Source organism: Apteryx rowi, unplaced genomic scaffold (genome assembly GCF_003343035.1).
Source record: "Apteryx rowi isolate R43461 unplaced genomic scaffold, aptRow1 scaffold_11, whole genome shotgun sequence".
Lineage (NCBI taxonomy): Eukaryota > Metazoa > Chordata > Aves > Apterygiformes > Apterygidae > Apteryx > Apteryx rowi.
This window is the reverse complement of record NW_020447308.1, coordinates 5446849-5470406: the sequence shown is the minus strand read 5'-3', so window position 1 is coordinate 5470406 and position 23558 is coordinate 5446849. Positions and strand designations below refer to the sequence as shown.

Genomic DNA, 23558 nt, shown 5'->3' with positions numbered 1-23558 from the left:
GAACTGCAGTTCTCAGTAGCTTCTGCTAACCATTTTTTCTATGAGATTAAAATTTGAATGTATGAAGAACCTGCTTTTTAATGAAGAAGGTTTTTAAACTTAGATTGAGTTATCTCCTTTAGAAAATACCAGGAATTGATACAGGAAAAGCAATTTGCTGTGTAGTCTCTTCGTTCAAAAACAGATGATTTGTCTGCAGATTGTGGCTATCAGAAAACTAGCAAAGAAACTTTCTTAATAGTTACAGAAAGTTCAAGATATGAGCATCTGTCTCCTTTTAAAACTTAAGTTTGCCATGCTTTGACAGGATGTAACTTTATAACCAGTAATACTGTGCTTTAATTACATCACTGGTGATTAAAGGCCTCATCACCTTTCTTCTGAAGTCAGCAGGAGTGTTTCCATTGACTTCACTCTGTGCTCTTTGGGGAAGTCAGGATCTAAACTTTTCCTATGAAACACTACCCATGTGAGTAAGAAATTGAGAAGACAAAGCTTTTAAAGTAATTTGACCATATTCATTACACAAAGCTGAATTAAAGTGTGTTACTGTTAAGGTGTCGAGATGTTGATATTGAAGTTGATGTTAATTAAATACCGTTGTATTTCCTGATGGACCATCTGGTTTAATTCTTCTGAAAATGTTTTAAAATTTCAGGCTTTGTATGGTAGCTAATTTTGTAGATCTCAAATAGTTTGTATGGCCCAGAATCTCTTCTACTTTTGGCAAGAACCTTATGTTGAGAAATAACCTGGTAAAAGTAAGAGTGATGCGTTCAAGGAATACTGCGTTCTTTACCTCAAGACTCTTTTCACACGGGGCTTTGAATGCAGATTGTATTGTGAACAAGGTCACCAAACATAACTAGAAAATATTCTCCCCATATGCAAAAAGGAGCAAAACCTATCGAGTTACCAATTAGAACAGTTTTCTGTGTCTTTCTATGCAGGATACATAAAGTCTGCTTCTCCCAGGTAGAATTTGGAGGAACCTGTACTGAAAGCTTGAAATTCATAATCTTTAGGGTAAGGTTATAATGCTTACATGATTGAAAACCCTCCCTGGCGGAGACCAAGTTTCCTTCAGTCTGCCTTAAGGAGGAGTCATCCTATGTCTGTTTTCGCAATAGAAATGATTCGGTTTTCCTGTGCAAATGGACTGGATTTGGTAGGGAGCAGCATGAAAGGTGTGGAGCAGCTGTCATCGCTGTGTTGCTTAGCACAAAAAGGGGTCCTAGGAGGGTCCTGGCGTTGGGCATGCCTGCCGTTCCTTCAGCCCCCTGGCCCCCCAGGCCTTGTCACCTGTACTGGGAAATCAGGCATGCCTGCTAGGGCGAAGAGCCACATCGAAAGAATTTTAACACAAAGCAGTGCTGTTTCTGAAGGAGGAGTGCACGTTGTGCTTAAAAGTGGTTTTAGTCCTTGCCGTACATTCAGAAATCCTCTTTGCGTACATCTGCTCTGGCAATAGTCTCGTGAGAGCAGCTCTTTATCCCCGTCTGCTCTCAGCTCAGGTGGTGGCTGTTGCACTTTTTGTGCTTTTTATCCCATTTGGCCTCTTCCCTCTCCTGTTATTTTAGTCTTTTTTTGCTGTGTGTCTGCAAAGAACTGTAGGCTCCTCAAGGCATACCTTTATCGGAGCTTTTTTTTTTTTTCCCCCCTCCAAGGCGTGATTGTTCCTCTTCACTAAAATCCAGACTGAAGCGTGAGGAAAGCTGGGTGCCGATGCTGGTTTTGCAGGACTGTCCCAGGACTGCCTTCCCGTTAGTCTCGTGCTGGAAGGGGCAGAGCGACCGGAGGTTGCTCTTTCTCCCCTGCTCTGGGCTTCCCAGGCTGGCGCAGACAAAGAGCAGCATTTTGCTTCTGTCGGAGCCCTGCCTCCTTCTCTGCGCAGTGTCTAGAAAAGCTGCTGCCTGACGGCTTTCCCGCAGGATACCGGTTCTTGACAAGTTCCTGTGAAATTTGCCGTCGATTTACTTCTTGGAAGTCAGTGCTTCTGAATGTACATTTTGAGCTTTTGGGGAACTGGGGGGAAATGGGAGGTGGGTAAGGTGCTGAAAAACTTGCAGCGAAGCTTTTGAGACATTAAATCGAGTTGTACGTGAACTGTTTGCCTGTGTTTGGCTTTCCTATGTATCTTATGACCAATAACTGTTAGATCAGTACTTAGTTTGCTTAAGAAATCCTGCCCGCCACCACTGACCTACTGCTGTTGAAGTAATTTGCTATCAGTTACAACTACAAAAATGATATTTGGACGCTTGTCATGTCAGGTTTTTTGCGTTTTACCGTTTGCCTTGTGTGCAATATGGTTGTCCTTGTTTGTATGGAAAAGAATAACCCTTAAAGAAGTTTAAAAAGAAAATTTGTAAAGCAGATGAGATGCAGTTCAAGTTACCTCTGTTGTTTAGCATTCTCTACCTGCCTGGGTTTGCATATTTAGCTAATCTATATTGTTATTGTCTTTTTAAATCTAGAACCTGGTCGAAAACCATTCCTGGTAAAGTTGAATTCTTCTCCAGTGAGGGTTCGGACACCTCTATTCCTATCCCCATCGTGCCGCTTCCAGGTGTAGATGACTCTTACCCACCCCAGAAGAAATCTTTTATGATGCTCAAATACATGCATGACCACTACTTGGACAAATATGAATGGTTTATGAGAGCTGATGATGATGTTTACATCAAAGGGGACAAACTGGAGAACTTCCTCAGGAGTTTGAACAGCAGTGAGCCCCTCTTTCTCGGGCAGACTGGCCTCGGCACCACGGAAGAGATGGGGAAGCTGGCGCTGGAACCGGGTGAGAACTTCTGCATGGGGGGACCAGGTGTGATCATGAGCCGGGAAGTGCTGCGGAGGATGGTGCCTCACATTGGCGAGTGCCTGCGCGAGATGTACACCACCCACGAGGACGTGGAAGTGGGGAGATGCGTGCGGAGGTTTGCAGGAGTGCAGTGTGTATGGTCTTACGAGGTAAGGACAAGAAGGTGGAGAATGAGGTGTGTGTTTCTGGGGAGGTGGAGGAGAGGGCTGGAGAGGTTGACAGCAGGGGACTGCTGTTGTACTGTGGATGCAGCAGTTGCTCCAGCACCAACCTCCCTTTGCAACTTTCTGGTCTTAACTACACAGTTTCTAGGCTGCTGTTTCTCACAAGTGTCGCCCTGGGAGAGACCTACACAAATATGGAAATGCAACAGTAAGGAGGGACGTGGGATCTGACCTTTCACATTAGGCACATTGGAGGTGGGAGGAGGAATATTCATTACTCATAATGGAAAAGTTTATTTAGGCAGAGAGGCAGTAAGATTAAATCAAAATGGCCACAAGTCCCTGCAGCTTTGACTAACATATTGAGTGTCCAGGCCTCTCTTGTCTTTTTTAACGAGGCATGTGGTGCTATCAGCCTGGAAAATAGCTGATACAGTTGCTTTGCTTCTTGCTGCAGTTGATATGTGCAAGGTGGACAGATGTTTCCTCTAGCAGTGGCAGCTTTAGCCTTGGCCACGCTGCAGCCGTTGCAGAGGTGTTCACCTTTGCAGCAGCTGGCACTACTGCGGCATGTTCAGCCACCACCTGCCGTGCGAGGGAGCTGCTGYGGGGGCTCACCGGGAGCCAGGCCCACGGTGGCCTCTCCAGGCCTACCCTTGACGTCAGCAGAGACAAGCCACTGCTCTTGCCCCGAAACTCAGAGTCTGCCCACGCAGGTCTGACGGCAGATTTGGCATCCTCAGGAAAACCAGAGGAGCCCACAGCCTGCTTTCGGCAGGGCTTCGTCCTACCTGCACTTCCTCCCCCTGTCGGGTGCCGGCAGCCGGCCGTTCCCCCACCTTGCTAAGTTCTGGAGGGGCCCCACGGGCAAGGGAGGGTTTCTCCTGCCTGCAATGTGCTGGGCTCTGGGATGCGAGTCTGGGGTGTCTACAGGGTGTCTGATCGAAAACGCCTGTTGGACCTGAGCTGCAATTTCTCCTCTAGTACCAGGGAAAATGCTTGTGTTATCCCTCAGAAATAAGACAGAAGTTGAGGGAGGAAGAGAGAGTGAACAGTTTATTTTTTACCCAAATGTTTATGGCTGGTATACAACTAATGATTTCTCATTTTACAAGGTCTGGTAAAGAGTGGGATTCTTTTACTCAAGTGATAGAGGAACTGTGGTCACGGATGACGACTGACACTGCTGCTGACTCACTCGTTCACTGGCAAAGATTTGTGTTAAACTCTTGTCAAGTTTGTCAGATTCTCTGCCCCCAAAAGCTGTAGCTTAGTTTCAATTTCCAGTTCGGTGAGGGGAAAGCCTCTGAGGAAGGGGAAGGAGTTTTCCAGACACACTAATTTATTCATATTTTTTGTACATAAAGACTTTCTGGTCTAGCAGTGGCTCTCCACATTCTCTGCTTATGGACTTGGGATTAGTTTCCACATTGCCAGCATCGTGGTTCGACCTTCATAAGGAGGTGTCGGTGATTTTTTTTCCCCCAGTTCTTTTAGAATGTCTAGAGTGAAAATTTTCTGCTGCTAAGTTGCACCAACTTTCAGTTGGTATTTAAAAAATTACTGAAGGTCAACATGTTGGTCCTACTGAAGCTGGCAAAGACCTACTCATTTCAAGATGATCAAGTTTTAGCTTGAAATAGCTAAAGATAGCACCCAACTGCAATAGGAATGCGGAGAGAATTAGGGCTTTTTCTCAAAATCAATATTGTTTGATCAGCTTCTGTTAAATTATCCAGATTGTTGGATTCTTCTGAGTGCCATGCATTACTTAAAATTGGTGTGTGGGAAGTGATTAAAACTTAAGACGTTCAGAAGTAACCCGCTAGTGTGAGATGTTAAGGCTCGGCTGTTTCTGAGAGGGAAGAGAGTTTCAGTGATGACAGAATAATAATTCTTTAAGGAATAGTTCCACTTCTGTTTTGTTGAGGCTTTTCGATTTAAAAAAAACTGTCATCTTTTCACTTTTGATCTTTTCCTCTCACTGCCCAGACAACTAGATTAAATGCGCCTGGCATTTTATTTAAGGTAAAGCAATGGCTGTGTGAAATAACGCAGCTGTCATAACGGCTGTGTTAGGAAAGTTCGGTGCAAAAGCTACATTTTCCATGTCCTTTATGTGAATGACAAGTAACGGGCCGCTGTAACTGAAGTGCAAAGTGTTGTATTTCAGTGAGCTTCTGAAGGAGCAGGAAGTTTGTCTGCTTGTGGTCTTCTGGGGCACAGTCACCACGTTCTTCAGGATCCCTGTGCCTGGTTCCCTTTCTGCAGCACAAGGCTCAGCAGACGCGCCTGGCCTCAGAAAACCAAACCCAAACAAGTCGGACCTCGTGATGGCTTCCTGCACTTCCTAGTCTGAAGATTCTCAAATCGCAGGACAAGTGACGAGCTCAAATCTTTGACTGCGGTCGCCCCAAGCTCTTTGTTTTCCATTCCTAGAACCTCGGGCATGGAGAACCCTGCCGGACCTCACTTTGGGCCTGTTTTTCCTGCACTGTTCTTGCTGAGGGCTGGCTGCCAGGAGTCATTTTACTCCTCTCCGTGACTGTCACTGCCCCCTTCCTCTGGTTTGTAGGATCGCACAAAGTCTCTTCTGTGCTGCTCATCTTCCCTGGCACTTTCCCTGGTGGTGTGCCCCAGCGCGTCACCACTCCAGGCTCTGTGTCCTTTTTCTGCTCTCAGCAGTCTGTCTCAAAACCCTTCCCCCCGCTGCGTTTCTGTCACTTTATTGCTCTCTGTGGGGCCTCTTAGACCACTTCATCAGTGGCACAGGTTATTGTTCACTTCGAGCCTTCTAAAGATTCATTCATGCTCTTCCTGCTGTCATAACTTTTCAGTTAATATATTACAAGAATTGACACCATGCTTCTTCGGACTTTGTTCCATCTTACCCCGGAAAAGAAAGATGCAACAAAAGTATGTGCAAGCCTGAACAGACGATCTCAAGCTAAGTGAAATCTGAGGTGTTACCTCTGGAGCGCCCAGGCTGCTTCTTCAGGAGCAGTTTGCAGCCCGTGATGGATTTTCGGCTCCTGTGACTAGGCTTGTAGCCATTACCAAGCTTAAAACAGTTTGAGTGAGTCACAGATGAGACATACCTCTTAAATTTTAAGTTATTTATGGCAAGCTTTACCATCATTGTATAAACAAAACTGGGACTGTCGCTGGTGCTTGACAAATAGCTCTAAAACTCAGCCATCAACAGGGTGGAGTAGCCAAAGCAATGGATTTTTTGTAGCAAACTGGGAGAATAATTTCCTAAATAAGAGAGCTGTGAAATATTTGAAGTTTACAGATGGGAGCTTGACTGTTTATGTAAAGTGATGATGAGCACAACCCTTTCTCTTGAAGAGGAGAAAAGGCTCGTACTGAACTTGTTAGGAGCTTGTTAGGCTGTTAGTGCATTTTTAGTGACTATCGGTCTTTCGGACTTAACGGCACACACTGCTGGGTGTTTTTCCTCAGAAGCGATTTACATGTTTAAATCTTGCTCCTCTCATCTCCTCCCCGCAGCAGATTTTCAGTTTGTCTCTGCCTGGATCATGGAGACTTGCTAGTTTGCTTTCTGATGTACTGCAGTGTTGTGCCATGCACCGTCTTGGTTATTCAGTCTGACGCAGACGCAGCAGTCTCATTTGTGGTTTCAACAGTCCCAATGTATTGTTGACCCCAGTTTTCATTTTAGGTCTAGTATTTCCTTTAAATGCATGTGAATTATGAAGCCATCATTCGGTAGCTTAATATTGTTTGATACTGTTTTGCAGCTACTGCTTAATATTGTTTTAATATGGAGCGTTGCTTTGGGAGCATTGGATTCTCCGAAGAATCCTGGTAATTTTTATACAAACTCTTTGTAGCTGCTAGAAATCAGAGCACTGTTGGTACATATCCTATTCATTTTTGTAGTAATAAAACCCTTCTGAGATGTACTGCTTTCAGGTGATCCTAACCACTTTGTTTCCTACAGCAGAGTAGAGATGGCTACCAAGACAGAATCTAGAGGAGTAGCTTTATGCTTTCTCTAACTAGCTATGCAAATGCCCAGATGTTTTGTCTGTTTTTCCTTCTGTTCTGATCAAGGTGGTTGGAGAAAGTCGGTAAAAAGCAACAAGTGTGCGTGTGTGTGTGTGTGTGTGTGTAGGGAGAAGTGCTTTCTTCCAAACCAGCAACAAATGCTCTTTAAATCCTCAAAGTGAGGTAGGATTTTTTTAATATAAACATAAAAGAAGCTGTGACAGCGAGGGAGAGATTGCATCAGGAAACGTGGGCATCCCAGAAGAGGAGGTCCAACCTTTTGGACGTTGGCTAGGGGAAAAATAGGACTGTGGTGGCTATGGCTAATGGGGGGCTTCTGGGAGAAGGGGGGATTTGAATTGGCATTTTGTGTGGTCTTTCATCTGGAGTAATTGAAGATAATTGCTACTCTGAAATGAACTGAAGTTAGGAAAGCCCTTAAAGTGCACATTTTATCCTCCAAGTACATTGGTAGTGCCAGAACATACTGTTTCTGGAATGGACTTTCCCATGGGTAAAACTGAAGTCTGTTTTTTTTTTGCAAGATAAGTCAAAAAAAGAAAAAAGAAATCCTATAGTAATTGATCAGAAGAACTAAAATACTGGGGACAAATTCACTATGTGTGTGCTGCTAACCACCAGTTTCCTTGCTTTACCCTCTGGAAAAGAGACTTCCTTCATTAACTTAAAATGAGATTCAGCCTGTTTCTAGCTGGCTACAGTCTGACGCTAGCAGATGGAGCAGTGACTTTGCCCACGAGTCTTCTGCAGGTTGCGGTGGGGCAGGGTCGGGTGCGTGAGCAGGGGGCTTGGCAGGGGGCTCCGAAGCACCCCTGTCCTCAGTGGTCTGCTCTGGGCAGCAGGGGTGGACTGTGGCCTTTTGCTGCTCTTGCTCTGTGAACCTTTGCCTTAGACTCGAGGGAGCAAATGCCAGACTTGACATGTGTTCGTGGTAGGAGCATCCAGCTAGAATTCGGCATTTCTGAAATCAGGCGCTCTGACATATGCACTGTTCCAGCTTCAGAGCTTGTAGGGTTTTTTTAAAGTCAGAACAGAGGAACTTGGCAAACACTGACAGCAACAGACGTTTATATCTTGCCATGTGTGCGTAACCCATTGCATCTTTAGATTCAAGAAGCCTACAATACGGACTGCATGTGTGAGAGAGAGAGAGGATATAAGCATGCACGGTGTTTTTTGATGGATGTTTATAAATAGACTTTTCTTAAGTGTTAAGGTTTATCTTTAAAACACTTCAGAGATGTCTATTTGGCTTCAGAATGAGCTGGAAATCGGTGGCTGTTCATTCTGGGGGAGCATATGAATGGAGACTGAGGATTGTGAAGGTAATCAGGAATGGTACTTTACCAGAGGACACACAGGCAAGAAGAGACAAAAGCGTTGTCTGGACAGGGAGGGCGATGCATGGGCCTCGGAGTGCAAGTCTAAAACGCCTGACTGATGTGGCAGGAAGTTTGCGACTGTAGTGGGGGAGGTGGTGTGGTATGGCCACTGTGGTCTAATTTTAGTAGCAATGTTTGCACAGAAGGAGGGCAGAGAGGTCAAAGGAGAGAGCAAAGGAGAACTCTGCAATTTGGGCTCGTCAAACCAAGGTGTGGGTGAGGAGGATTTGGAACAGCAGACGGAGGTCTCAGATCTGCACCCAAGTCCTGATCAAGCTCTTTCACTTCAGCAAATATTTAAATATTTGAGAAACAAATATTTTAAAGGGGGAAAACTGACCTGACCCTGGTAAGCCATTTCTTAGTGACTTCTGAACTCAGGTTGGTAGAGGCTTTTTGTTTGTTGTAGAAATCAAGAACCACTTTGTTGTATATAGCTCTGAGAGTTGTACCAAAGTTACCCGAGTCTGGGTCTCAGTGACTTTCTGCTGACACTGCTCATAAAAGGGGAAGACCGTATGATTTGTGCTTACAAATGTCTCCGTAGACTATAGATACGGTTTGAGACTGACCCAGTTTTTGCGTGCAGATAGACAGTTAATCTGTTCCTAGTTAGCTGGAAGACTTATTGCAATGCCTAAGCTTTGGGCTGTTCAAATGAGGAGTTCGATGGTGCAGTGGAGAGTCTAAGGAAGCTTCAGCCATGGATCCAGCAAACAGGATCATCCTTTCTTATTGTTTTCTTGAAATGCAGTCATTCTGTTAGAAATTAGGATCTGTGTAGTCTGTTGAGTTTAGGAGCTATCAGGATTAGCTGTCGTCGGGAGGGCAAATCAGCAAAGGCTAATCCTTCATTGCGTGGCGGGATAAAGAGCTCTAGTGACGTACCCCATCATCCCAGGTTCTTCCTTAGGGCACGCAGGGGGAAGATCTTTGAGTGTTTCTGTTTGTTCCTTTGAAGAGCCATGGGGATAGCAGGAGGGGGTCAGGTCTGAGAGCAGCAGCTCTCCAATGCAGCATTTTTCTCTTCTGAACCGATGGGAGAGCCATTGCTCTTTTGTAAGGTACTGGCTTGCTTTACAGCTTGTTGGCTGTGGGACATAGTATCGGAGGAAATCTTTCCTTTTTCTCTGAGGAGTTCTCAGATGAGTTTATACTGTGATCACAAAGCTGCGCACTGTGTGCCMTAGGTAAGCTCCACCTGATAGGAGATGTGAAAAGGACACAGTTAAATTCAGAATCTGGTCAATTTAAAAACCAGTGATATCTGTGCAGTCAGTTATCCCCAAGGGTCAAATATGTCTGAGCAAACTTTGTGTTGGCCAGTTTCCTTCTTCATTTTATTTAATGCTTGTCTCTGTGTATGAAAGACCAGGATGGAGTGGGGGGAATAAACCACTTCATGGCTACCTCTGTATAAACAAAATCTCTATCACATGTCCCAAGCGGCTAGACTGTAAAAAAATGATTGTCCTTCTCGGCTAAAAATGGACCTGAAGAGTCTTCAGCTGGCGCTCTCCTAGCTGGCCTGTGTGTTAAGGGTAGTTGTGACTTGGGTGTGGTGGGGGTGTTTTGTTTTGGGGGGCTTTTTAGTGTAAATCTGGGGAGAAGCTCTGCTCTTCTCTCTGCAGTCTACTAAAACCAAGTTTTATGAGTAGCTTAGAGCACCAGCAGCGTGGATGTGTCAGAGCCTGTAAGCAAGGGAGAGAAAAGCCAGACTTGTTTCACAATGGGAAATAAAAATGAAGTGCTGATGTGGGGAAGGGGCTTAATATAAACTAGCTGAGGTCGCAGAAGGGATGGTAGGAACATATCCAGCATCAGTGCTTTCAATGCTAGTTGTATTGTACTTGGAGTATAGTTTTGGGACCTGTTTGGATTTTTTAGTAAAATCAATTGAATTATTACAGTGAAGAAGCAAAAGGTGCGTCTTTTAAATGGACGGATATGATGGATATTGATGCCATATCTATTTTTACTTTCATATGAATCATTTAATGTAAAACCTCATTTTTTAACCTTAGATTTAAGGAACCCAAATAATTATTCAGAGTTATTGTAGACATTAGTTTTAGCTACTTAGTACTCCAGGATAGCCAGCCATGCAGGAGCGTATAGCATTAATCAGCTATGAGGGCTGTTATTAATGCTTTGGGGAAGTTGTCATGGGAAAATGGTACACAGTGGCTAACACTGCCTTGACACAGCCCCGAAATAGCTGCTCTATAAACAGTTCCCTTTGGTCTCTTGGCCGAGAGCGTCTTAGGGCAGTCTGTAAGGATGCATCTGTGACCTGTCAAATAAATTTTGCTGATTCGCCATGTTTGCTGTCACTGGTCTGCTAGCACCTTCCCAGTAAGTATTCCTAACCTTCTTGCTTTCTTTTTCTACAGAGCAGAGGGGGAACTTCTATTGGAAATAGCTGTTAAAACCAGGTGATCCGTCACCGCAGTCCAGGAACTGCCAATTCCTTTTCTGCTTCCCTGTTGCCTCCTCCTAAAGTCTCTGTCCTTGATGGACTGTGTGGTCTCCCTGTGCTGACAAGGCAAGGGTGAATTCAGTGCATGGCCGTGTTTTATTTTTATAGCTTGCAGCTGCAAATTAATGATGGAAATTGAGCATGTGAGTCTTCCCGTGCATTGTGCTCAAGTGCACTTAGGTGTGTCAGTAGGGAACTTGGCTTTTAGACTGCGGTGGGATAACCATGGGTACGTGGATGACGCCGAGCAGGGAGGATGCAAGATGACACCCAGCAATGCCAGGTCTGTGCAGCAGAAAGGTAGCGCTTTAGCTCAGGACTCTGCACTGCTCTCTGATGCCTCTGATGAGGGTGAGTCTTCGTGTGACCTGACTGCAGTACGTACCCTGCGTTGTTGGGAGGATTAGTTGTCCACAATCTGTCTAACCTCATTTCCTGTAGAAACCTCCCTGCTGAAGAACTGCTGCTCCTGTTGTTGTTTCATGTTCTAAAATCATCTGATTTGGAGAAAAGAACTTAGCTCTACTTTACCGGACTGTTACACCATCCCTAATTGATCCTTAAAATGCTTGAAACGTTTTAGCGCTAATTTCCTGTGTTAAAAGCTTATCTGGACTCCTGGCGGTGTGAACTTTCATGGTTATCAGCTGGAGACCTCTTAAAATCTTGCCAGAAACCCTGATTGCCTGAAGGGTGAGGATTATCCTCCTGCGTGCCTAGAACAAAATGACCTTTATGTGTCACAAGGAAGTTGGGAACCTAATTGGAAGGGTTTGGTGAACTAACTGTTGTTTTTTGTTTTTTGCCTTTTTTTTTTTTTTTAATCATGAGGCTTAAAGTGTATTCAGGCCCTTACAGAAGTGAAAGTTTAGTTCTAGTTACGTCTGGTTTGTTTCTTACATAAAAGTGGGTTTCTGCTGATGCCCTCAGTGAAAGCAAGTTAGTTGTCAGTGATTCTTTTAGATTAATTTTAAGCAGTTTTAAAGTATTACTCCAATAATAAAGTAAAGGTTGTGACTGATTTTTATGAGTGCAGTTCTTGAGAACCCGTTTAACTTGCTGCCAGTTACTTGTAACTTGTTTGGTACTGGCCCAACTTACATAAAATAGTCAAAGGCCTGTATCTAATTTAAATTGCTATTAGTGACCCAAAGTGTTTTTTAAGATTTTTTTAATTGGAAATATCTGTTTATTCACTTACACTGTGTCCACACGGCAGTGTTTACTGATGTGGAGTGCTGCTGATAACAGCATAGCCGCTACGGCGAGCTCTCTTTTCCGAGTAAGCACCCGGCAGGTTTCCCGCTTGGAGGCGAGTTTGCCGTCTCCGTAGCGCTGTTACGCCGGCGCCGCGCAGCGACCGAGCCTCTGGTCCCACGACTGCGCTGCTGCGGTGTAGGTGAGGCCGCCGAGGGCAGACCGCGTGCCAGGTCTGCCGTTCTGGCAGCATTGCTGGGGTAAAGTAAAATGCTTAATTTAGAGTCCGTTCTGATTTCTAGTTGAGAGCACGTGTCAGTACAGGATGGAGGCCCCCAGTGCTTACGCAGAGCTGCAAGACGAGGCTCCGAGAGCGAGTGCTTTAGCGCCGTTAGCTTGGAAGGAGGTTTAGGAAGAGGCACAACGTGCTCTTGCGTAACGAAGAGAGCACAGGTAGGGTCGTGCCCACCGGATCTAAACTCCGTCCGAGGCTCGGGGCTTAAGTCCCCCTGCTGCCTGGCTCAGAGGAGCTCCAGCGGAGCGCTGTGTTTTTGTACTTGGACGCGCTCTTCAGAGGCATCCGGCACTCTGTGGATTAAGCACAGGTTCTTAGACAGAGGTTAGGATTAGCAGTGTTATAAACGGCAGCCCTTGGTTTGGACTCTATTTCGCGAGAAAGCAGGGAAATGGTAGTAAGAAGTTGCTTGGAGTCCCGAAGTGCAACTGTCGTCTTTACACTCTTCCTCCTTCTGCCGCAATGAAAAGCGAAGCATGTTACTAGCAAACTCTTCTACCTTCAGACTGCCTGGGCCTTTCTGAGGAGGTACCTGGCGTTCGGATGCTGCTTCTGAGCCCACTGTCCTCTTGGCCGTGCTCAGACCTTGTGTCAGTGTGCTGCTTGAAAGGCAAGCACAAGCTTGTTCGTGAAAACTTGTTGCCTGCTCATGTTCGTATTTGCCACCTTAAATGGGGGGAACTGGTTAGAATAGTGCTCTGAGAATAGCGCAATATTAACAAAGGTTCCTGTGCTCCTAGGCCTTCCTAGGCCTAGGGTTTACTTACTTGGCAGTAACTTCTTTGAACCTTATTTGAATTAAAGCTAAATGTTTTGGCTAGTTATGTCACCCCTGTATTAGTGAGGAATGCAGGAACGAGTGCTAGTTTGCATTATCTGAGCTGCGTTAATCCTTTGTAACTGTACTTTTCAGTCTGCGTTACTATCTTACAGAGAAAGGGAAAACGTTTGCACAGGAGACAACAGTTCCCTTCTCGGCATCTTTGTGTACAGGGAACGTTCTTGTCCTTAGTGAGGACTAAGAAAGTTCTTAGTAAGTGGGTATTGATACTTAATATTTTGTGTAATTCTACATAAATACCGGCTGGGGAACTGTCGGTATTTTAGGTCTGAATTTTTCCTAAATCTTTTTCTCCTACAATCCCCTGTATGGGTGCAGAACGGGTTAAATGCCTGGCCTGGTTTTGCTCACAATATAATTTTTTTAATGGTTTCATACACCCTTCAGATCAGATGCTTCACTGAAAACAGTCTTGTCTGACTAGAGTGACTCTCGAACATACACCTCTCGCATTCCTTGTCCAGGTCAGCAAGCACATCCTTCCCTTGCAAGCACAGCCTTGTTGTCCTGCCAAAAGAGAGACTTTTGTTTAACCTTATCACAGATGACTCCAGTTCACCTCTAACTTGACTGGCATGTTTGGTTTTATATCCTTCTTCTGGTAAAGACGCTTCCTGATATCTTTGGCCAAGGGGAACTTTACTTAAAAAAATAAAATCTGAGCGACCAAAGCAGGTTTAATCTTCTGTAAGGCAGCAGGGCTTTCCCTCCCCTATCCCAGCGCGGAGGGCATGTTGTTGGTACCCGCTGGGAATGTTTGCGAGCTGTGGCTTTTCCAGGTTTTGGGCAGAGCAATTGCTCTTTGACTTTTCCAAATAATCTTTTTTCTCCCCTCTCTCGCTCTGTAGAGCTGAAACGCATGCTATAATCACTGTGAGAGCCGATCGCTAGAAAGCCTCCTTTTGCAACTGCGCTTTCCTCTGCCTTGTTCCTGTGTCCTGGTGAGGCCGGGCAACTGGAAGCTGAGCCACCTCCGATCCTGCGGAATAATGTGTTTAGCCAAATCCTGAAGTTTGCTGATGGTATCGTCACTGTTATGTGTGCTTGTTCTGAGAAGAAACTGTCCACGTGGTTTCTTATCTAGCCTAGGCCAAAAATAACACCATAGCTCCTGCAGCCTTAAAGAATTAGCCTTGTTTCAGAACTGGAAACTAGGGTGAAGGTGAAAAGGATGTTTCAAAATGTAAAAATAAGAGTGGTGGGCCTAAGCTTTCGGACGAAAGGGCTTTGTCTGGAGGTCGGGGTTGCGACGGGGGAGCGTTTGGGGTGGTCCCTTGTGTGGCGGCTGCCGCAGAGGCAGGTCCCCGCTGAATCGCGCGTCTGCTCAAATTTCTGTAAAGCCGGGCGGTTTTAATAGGGGAGCTGCAAGCGAGGGAGATAGAAGGTGACCGTAATGTAATCCTCCGCGGAGCTGTTCCGCGGCTCCCTCTGGATCCCGGCCGGCTCTGCAGCCGGGAGGGGGTCAGGCTCCGCGGCCCCCGGCGCCTGCTTTGGGCCATCTCCCCTCTCAATTCGCGGTGCGGAGGAAGTGTGCAATGCGTAACCCCCTTTATCCCGCTAGGTGCTCGAGCGTCTCCCTTACAGAAAATGCCTTGTTTCTGTTCAGCCAGCACAAAGACTCTCTTTTATAGCTGCGTGGCTATACATCTGCTGAGGTGCCGCAGACTGTTCGCCCTGGTTGCTGCTTGAGGTATGCGAGCCGCGAAGCGGGGATGGACAGCGATATGTTGTTTATATGTTGCCTCTCTTTCCTTTTGAGGATAGGGAGCTGTGCTATGTCCTACGCTGCACAAAGCTGGCGTTCACTGCGGGATGGTGGTGGTAGCTGGAGGCTTTCCCTTTAAAAGCAGGCCTGGAATCCTTCCGTTTCACACTCTGGCAACCGAATTAAATGTCCGAATTTGGCAATGTGACTATAAGACAATAGAACTTTCTCTGGGGAAAAATGCGCAGAATTTGTGCTCCAGAGAGAGACCTGGCTTTCAACGCTTACAGTGTGTGCACCAGCGCAGAGCCCCACGCAGCAGGGACCCCCATCCTTCACAGAGCATTTAACTAGTGGAAAAAAAAAAACCCAAACCCTGACTTCCTAAAGTGCCTGAACTTTATTGTGGCCTCTGGGTTACTTTCTCCCTGTCTTTCTCCCCCACTCTTCCCGCACATAATTTTTCTCCTGTGCATATTCTCATGGTGATTTCACAAAGAGACTTCTGCTGAAACCAGTCCTGCCCAGAAATGCACACTCATCTTTTGAAATTTAGGGGAAGGAGTGAAAGGAGAGAGGAGGCTCTGTAAGCTGACAAAATCCCAATATGTTCTGAATCTCTGGTGTTTGTCTCCTTTGACTTTCAGTCATTTTAAGATTTGCCATCTCCTGACTTGTTTTTTTTTGTTTTGTTTTAACCCCACCAAAGCTAGCTGACAATTCCTCCCTTCCTTTCCCAAATAGCATTCTGATGCTGTCACCGCTGGCTTTTTGACTCAAGGTAGAGTTTGGGTGGAAAAACAACTTTTCATTGAATTGCCATGAGATATGGGATGAAGGAAGAACATGAGAGGGACAGGCCCAGCTTCCCATTAAGCCCTTGTTCTCTTTTGCTTTTTGGGGCTACAAAAGTTGGTCTTTCCCGCTCCTTACATGGTTAAATATTGACACATAGGAGTTGAGTGTGGCAAAAGGTGTGTGGAGGAGTGCCTGACAACAAATCGTGTGCTTTGGGGATGAAACGGTAAGCGGTGGAGACTTTGAAGCCCCTCCACCTGTGTGTGCACGGGTATGCACACACATGCACACAGGCGCACCGTGCCCACCTCCAGCACAGTGCAGGGCATTCAGTGCTCTGCAAGTACGCATCGAAGCAGGGGACGGTTGGTCGTGGTTGCATCTCCCCTGCTTCCCTACTTGGGACAGATCCATGGCATGTTCCACCACTGAATCTCTGTCCCTCGAGAGCAACAACGCTGTCCTGCCCAGGCCCTGGCATCCGAGTCTTGTGAACACGGGTCTGTACTTGCTCTTTTCTCTGGGGAATGCTTCTTTCTCGCTGAAGATCTGTTTAGGCTTTGAAGATGCATTTAGGCTTTTTGTGGCCTCTTTCACAAGAGGGTGAGAAATTATTTTCAAGTTAATTTTAGACTGACTGTCATTCCTGAGTAAGCTTGAAGGACTGTGGTTTTGACCTTGCTCGCAGGAAAACTTGGAGGAACCTGATTTCCCAGTGCATTGAGGGAACTGTTACCCCAGGTCTAGAATTTTGTATTTCGGCATCAAAGCGCTTTGCAAACCTTTCCCATGCTCCGTCCGCCCTCTGTGGAGCAGCAGCTCTCCCCACAGCACACAGGGTTATCCCCGGGGCACAGAAGGAGGTACTGTCAGGGCAAGGTTTAGAGCGTAAGAGGTCCCGACACCATGTCCTATAGCCAAACCACACCTTCCCTCCCCTCCTTACCCAGTCACTTCAATTAAAATTCCACCGTCAGGGCTGAAGCGAAGAGAGGCAGGAAAAGACTTGTTTTCAGGAGCGAGAGGGAGAACCGAATTTTCTGCCAGAAGAGGCCTTTTCTCAGACTGAACCTAAGAAACGTCCCCTCCCCACCAGTCAGGTGACAGAAAAGCTACAGGCAGAATTTGCAAAAAATAATCAGCGTTGTCTGATTTCATTCTCAGTGGGTATCAAAGAGCGAACAAATTGAAATGGAAGCAAAGGGCTCTGCAGGGACAAACTTGCAATTCTCTGACAGCCTTTCTGAACCGCGGCCCAGAAGGCTGATTGGAAATTGGTTTCTTAACGAAGGTCGGGGGAGCACCACATGCCGGGTGGTGTGGAGGAGCCCTCTCCCCAGCACTGTGCAGCGAGGTGGAGGAATGGGGAAGGATCTCCCAAAGGTGAAACGTGGAGAAGGCAAGAGAGCAGATGTGAAATCCAGAGAGATCTTATTAGTATGATGGAGTCCAAATGACTTAAAAAATGCTAAACGGAGGTCCTGTGAGTAGAGGTACTATGGAACCAAATTCCTTCAGCATTTGCAATATCAGGCTGACTAAAGGAATTGCTCTTGTGCAATACGGTTACTGAACAGATGTTGCTCCTCTTGTGACTGCTGCTGAAAATGAACCAGTTTCTTGCCATGAGGGGGAGAGTCTGTCTGCCCATGTAAACCAGGTAGTTCTTTTACAGGTGCTCACCTTCGCAGAAGCTCAGTACAATGATAAAAGTTGAGCTGGGAGGTGCTGAAGGGTGGAAGAGAAGCAGTTGATTGCAGTAACTGAAGAAACTGTCTCCTAAGGAGCTTGGGTTGAGGAGAGCTGAGGAAGATGTGAACCTTCAATACACTTAAGCTTAGTTGCAGGCAGTTTTTCTAAATGTATGGAAACTGGACATGTGGTGAGGGAAACTAGAGAAAGACTGAGATAAGCTTTCAGAAAGGAAATCTGAAGTGAGTGTAAGTAAACAGTAAGGTATTACAAGGTAGTAGCTGAGAAACAACCTGCTGTTCCCCTGGCTCTCACTATGACACAGCTATAATCCATAAAGCAGGAAATCCTATTTGATGGACTATAATAATCTTATTCTTTCTAGATGTAGGAAATCCCCTGTGTCTGTCTTCCCCTAGGCAAGGAGGCATACCTGCCAAGAAAGCAATGCACTCTGAACCTCCGCTGCTTTGGCATGCCAGCAAAACCTCCCTGCACTGAAGTGACAAGTCTGATGCTGGGACGTGTTCTGGTATGGCAGCCGAATTAAATCGAAGCAGGAGCGCTCATGCACCTGACTCATGCATGGTGGCCCACACAGAAGAAACACTGAGCAGCCTGCACTGGATGTGGTATCATTTCATGCCTGGTTACCATGCAGGGTATTCACTCCTCATCCAAAAATGAGGTATGAAGCCGACTTCTTAGAGTATATATTCTTCCTGTCAAAGCAGAGAGTGTGCAGTGAAGAACAGTGGCTCGGATTTTGTTTTCTTCAGTAGCCAACATAACATCACTAGTTATCTTTGTGTCTGTGCCTCTTTGTGTGATGGGGCAAAACAGCCGTGTCCAGTTTGGGGTTGGTGCCAGTTTTATCAATATGATGATTGTACACTCACAGAAGAGAAGAGCTGCAGTGATTCTTGTGGTGTCTCAATGGTAAATACTAAATAAATATGGCCATTTCTGAATATTCTAGTTAGACTCCCCTGATAGCTGCACATTATGTTGGAAAGCATCTCTCTTCGTGCAACTGTGTGTGCTAGTGCACTCTGTGGTTAGCTAAAATAAATGTTCACATCCTTGTGTGTGCTGGAATATAACAGAAACTCTGTAAAGGATTCTAGATCCTGTTCCTGAGCATTGTCACTTGAATGATGCTATCATGTATTTTTATTTTTTAATCCACAAATGTTTTGTAGCGTTGCTGCAGTCCTTTCTCCATCTGCTGTTGGGCATAAAGCCATTGCCATAACTTTCAAACTTGGAAATATCTGTGCAGACTCAGTCCTGCATCTCGCAGCAGACAATAATGAGCACTGAAAGCTAAACCGAGCCCATTGATATGTTGATGATCAGTAGTTCTTTCTTTCTGATTAACATTCAACCTGTGTCTTCTATAACGCTTCACACAAACCATGGAATTGTCCATTCTTCTTAGATCCGGTTGCCCAGTGGATTTGAGCGTATCCTGCCAGGGAAGTTGCTGGAGTCATATCCTCGGCGGGTAGTGACCGCGCTGGCCTGTGGTGCTGTAGTTGAGGTGACGTGTATGATCCAATTGGGGTTGTTTTTAACTTGCTGAGAGGCGACAGAACGACAGTGTGCGCTGAGCCCCCTCCGCGTCTGACCCGCTGTGGCACAGAGGTCTGTAATCCCTTACGGTTTGCTGCGTCCCTGCTGGGAGTCTGTGTGTCGTGCAGTAAAAGTAAAGGCCTGTGTGTTGCCGGCCTTTACTTTGGAAAGCTCAAGTGCCAAAAGATTTACAGGGAGGCTCAGTAAATGGCCGGAGTCCATGCAGTATCGTGAGAGCAGGAAGTGTGCAAGAGTAGATGTAGACATTTTTAATGACGTTTTAATTGAAAACAAATTCAATTTAGACGAGTGGCTTGGTAAAGAGAGAACGTCTTTGTGTTGTAGGACAGCTTCCTGACTGCCTTCTCAGTAAAGTTGGCTGCTTTGCGTCCTCATCAGCGCTCATCTGTCCTGTTTCCCTCTTCACCTCCCTTGTGGTGGCCATGGGAAGATTTTTGTATGTGGCTTTTGAAACTGTCAAGGCTGGCAACTCCTGTCCTTCATCTTTATGGTAGTTACCACCTCTTGGCAGTTGTCTCTTAGCCTTTGAGAGTGGTGACTAAAACGTACCGGTTGACCAGACCGGGTTGGCAAGCCTTCCAAGCCACAAATGTCACACCTGTCTTCCAAAAGGTCAAGAAGGAGGGCCTGTGTCCTCTAGCCAAACACGCCTTCGCTCCCCACCCTCCTGTCACTTCCATTGGAGCTCAAAACTGAGAAGTATTCTTCTTGTGCAACATAGCCTGGGAAATTCACTGCCATATGATGTTAATCAAAGTAAGACATTTATAAGATCTAAAGGTGTATTGAAACGTAAGGGCCTAAAGAAAACATTGCGATAGGGCCGTCTGCAGATTTTGCGTTTCAAAACGAAGCCAGCAGTGCACAGGACTTACCTGCTGGGTAATGCCTGCTTGTCCAAACCACAACAAATTTAAGGGATTACGGTCTGGGGAGATGATAGATCACTGTATTCGTTTATGTATCTTCTCTTTGTGAGGAAATGTTAAAAGGATTAGGGACTGGCACGTGTGTGTGTGTTATATATACATGCACTCATGCTCCCTGAAGGGAGAAGTCCTTCTTCATGGATGTGCAACACCTCTATTCAGTGAACCCCTAGTGCTCACCCCACTTCAGGACTTCTCCTCAGATTGGGTAGCAAATAGTGGATCTTGTTACCTGCTGTAAGTGTCCTGAGACTGGTCCTCTGTAGACCAAAACGGATGCAGAGCCTCAAGTCCAACCCCTGGGCTTGCACCGCTGCCTCTGCGCCTCGGCCCTTGTGGCTGGCGCGGCTGCAGGGTGCGGGGTGCCCAGCCCTGGGGAGATGTTCTTCGAGCCGTCCTCCCCCATCTTCTGCCGAGGAGCTCTTTGGACCTGGAGCCGTCCGAGCTGAGGGCAGGAATGAGGTGAGGTGGGGTGAAACAACACACGAGGCTGATCCGGGGAGTGGGAGCTTATCTAAGCTTTATTTCTCGCTCTGCAATAAAGATGACGTTTTGCCAACTTGATTGCTATGGGTTTACTGAAAATCTCGTCTATTTTGCAAGCTGTTGGAGGAAGTCATTTGGCAATATCTCCAGGTAACGGTAATAAATAAACAAGTGATTACAGCAGTGCACTTGGACGAAATACAGATGGGGTGGCCACAACTAGGCTGTTGTCCCAAAGGTTGGGCAGGCAGCTCTGCTTCGTGGGGGAGCTGCCAGCGTTACCCGGCGTGCGCCGTGCAGCGGCTCCGTCTTCCCAGCGCTCAGTACGGACAGCGATACAGCCGGGATGCGGGGGGTTTGCTTCTCTTTCCCCTCTAGCTGACTTCTAGGAAACGCGGGATGAAGTGGGCTTTGTTTGGACTGACTGCACAGTCCCCTCACGAGCGCGCGCACTTTATCGTGCCGGTTAGTCTGCGATGGGTGATGGATCGCAGCAGCAGCCTGGATACTCAGGGCAACTGCTGCTGCCTTTATAAGCAGAGAAAACCAGTCTTTGAGCTTGCTCAAAGCGGTTTAATGCTAAATTTGCTGTTAAAGCCCTTTCAAGGGAAATCCTTGTGGCAGAGGGATTTCAGGTTTGTTAATTGGCCTAATTTCTCTAGCTTGTGAAAGGGGTCTTAAATCATTCTGAAAGTAAAGAATCAGGTCCAGGTAAATTTATATTTAATGACAGCTTGATAATGAAAGAGAACATTTTAGCTCTACAGAAATGTCGTAGTAAATGCCTTTCACAGCCCCAAAATGGAGTGAAGAAATCTCTCCCTCTCTCTCTTTTTTTTTTTTTTTCCCCTCCCTTTTTTTTTTCTATCCCCTCTGGGCAAAACCTTGCCGAACATGTCTGGACAATGAATGTTCTTTTGTAGGGATGAACACATGATCTCTGAGATTAAACTTGCTACGTAAGGGGGTTGCACTCAGGCAGTAGATAAAGCTCCTCTATGTGTGACACTTACTGCATTGTAGCAACTAATTTAAAAAATATGTATTAAAGGAAGACTTAATTTCACATAACCAAAGCTGTACTTAGCTTGGAGCTTCCCTTCTAAGCTGTCTGTGCCACTTGACACCCCCCCAATGCCTTTCTCACCGTTGCTGCCTGCGCCCTTCCCAGACTTGCTGTTTGGGGTATCCTTGAGCTCAGTGGGCACACCCAGGGAATTCTCGGTGTCCTGAGATTGGGAACTGGCTATGGTGCCTGTGATAAAGTGGTATCATTCTGTACTCCTCAAGTTGCACGTAGTACTCCTTTGCTACAGCTTAGACCTCTGGTCTGTAACCCTCTGCAGAAGCTTCTCAGCTGGGGAGAAACTCATCCCAGTAGAAAATCGGCACACGGCTGTTCTCACCAGATTCATCCCAACAGGAGCATATGCCTTTACTCCGGCTCAGCCAGACCCGAATTCGACCCAGTGTCCAGCCTTCCAGAGACAGATCTGACTGCGTGTATAGAGGCACAATGTGTGCCAAGTTTGGCATTGCTGCTGGATGCTTCAGGAGGGGAGTCGATACCTGTCAGTATTTTCTGTATATAAGAATATTGTGTTATTTAAAAAATTCCTGATATCTGTTCAACTGTATCACCTTTAGGATCGTTCCTGGTAATGCACAAAGTTGGCACAACACGGGGGTTCTCCCTTTCGCCCACCGCTCTTTGCTGGCGTGTGTCAGCCCTGCACCGTTCACAGGCGGGCAGGAAAGGGTCTCTCCAAGGAGTCCCTCGTTCCGCGGTGGCAGCGCTACTGAAAGCACGTGTCCTCCTTGAGCTGGAGAGACCATCTTCAGCTGCTGGGGAAGTGTTTGGAGTAGCCGCCAATGTGTCTTGGGTCCAGGTGGGTTGCTGAAAGCGAGAAGTTGTGTGTCCACTTGCTGGCTTGAGCCGCTCCTGTGACGGCCATTAGTGGGGGTGTCTTTTCGGTGTGTGTTTTGTCTGTGTCGTCTTTTTTTTCTTTTTTTTAAACAGACAGATTTTTGGCCACTGCTTTTCAAATTGTTCAGATTTCCATCTGAAATGGATGAGGCTAACCATCAAAACTGTCTTGCTTTTAATGCTATTCAGGATGTGTTGGGTTTTTTTTTAATCTCTTCTTTTTTTCCTTTCCTTCTTCAGTCAAGTCTACAAAGAATACTCTGTTTTATGTGCTTTATATGTATAATTTCTTCTTCTTCTTAAAGGACGACTCATTTCCTCTACTTTAGAGGTATTTTCTTAAATCTGTCACTTCCTGCCTCTCTCTTGGCTGTCTGAATTGCCAGTTTTCATATTTTTTGTAACTGTTCCACTCATTAACTTCTCAAATCCTTTGGGAATTGCATTTTGCCCAGGCTAGGTGAAACTCCCTTTTTATTCTCTGGCAAGAAATATTTGATGATTAATTTAATTGCTAAATTGGCTTCTAAGCAGAGGCGGGCTTGGAAACCTGAAAGGGAATTAATCATGCCCGTTTAACAGAAGGGACTTGAAAATGTGGAGGCTGCACTAAACATGTCAGTGAAAACCAAGGTGCACGGTAGCTAACAAGCTTTTAGTATTTTGTCATATTTCAGACGTGTTTTTATTTCTTGCTGGCTGTCCCTGGTTTTTGCCTATTTGAAGAACAGAACGCTCCCTCCCTTTTCCATTCCAGGAACAGAGCAAGTCTTCTCATCTCTGGAAAGTGCTAATTGGCGCCTCTGGGCTTTGGCGTGAGCGCCTGAAAGTTCACGTAACAGCCCAAAATGCCCATGCAGGAACGCACAGGGACAGTGCTCCTCGTGTGCAGGTGCATTCGTGGTCCTTGTGCTGCTTTTCAGAAACTCGTGTGGATGTATTGCTCTTAATACTTGCCTGTGCTGCTGCTTCTCCGTACTGGCAAAATAGATTTGAGTTGAACTGTATCTGATGTATACATAACAAGAAATAAATGCTGGTGTAATAGAGAGTTCAGTTCAAAAAAGCAAGTGCTGCTGTGTCAGCAAAGATTTAAGCTTTTTTTTTTTAACTTTACACTAAAATTGAAATACAGATGAGTTACTAGCGTACTTCCAAACATGCCTTGGCATAGGGCTAAATTTTCCTCTGATGTAAATGGGTGTAAC

At 46.0% G+C, this 23558-nt stretch overlaps 1 protein-coding gene across 1 annotated transcript in view; it reads left to right on the top strand.

Annotated features, from left to right (window-relative positions):
- The first annotated feature begins 1918 nt into the window (after positions 1–1918).
- Positions 1919–23558, top strand: part of CHSY1 (chondroitin sulfate synthase 1) — a 70903-nt gene continuing 49263 nt past the window's right edge. The window contains exons 1-2 of the mRNA XM_026074746.1: positions 1919–1986; positions 2478–2973. Of these exons, the coding sequence (XP_025930531.1) occupies positions 2608–2973 (366 nt within the window). The 5' untranslated portion in view covers positions 1919–1986; positions 2478–2607. The remainder of the gene's footprint in view (positions 1987–2477; positions 2974–23558) is intronic.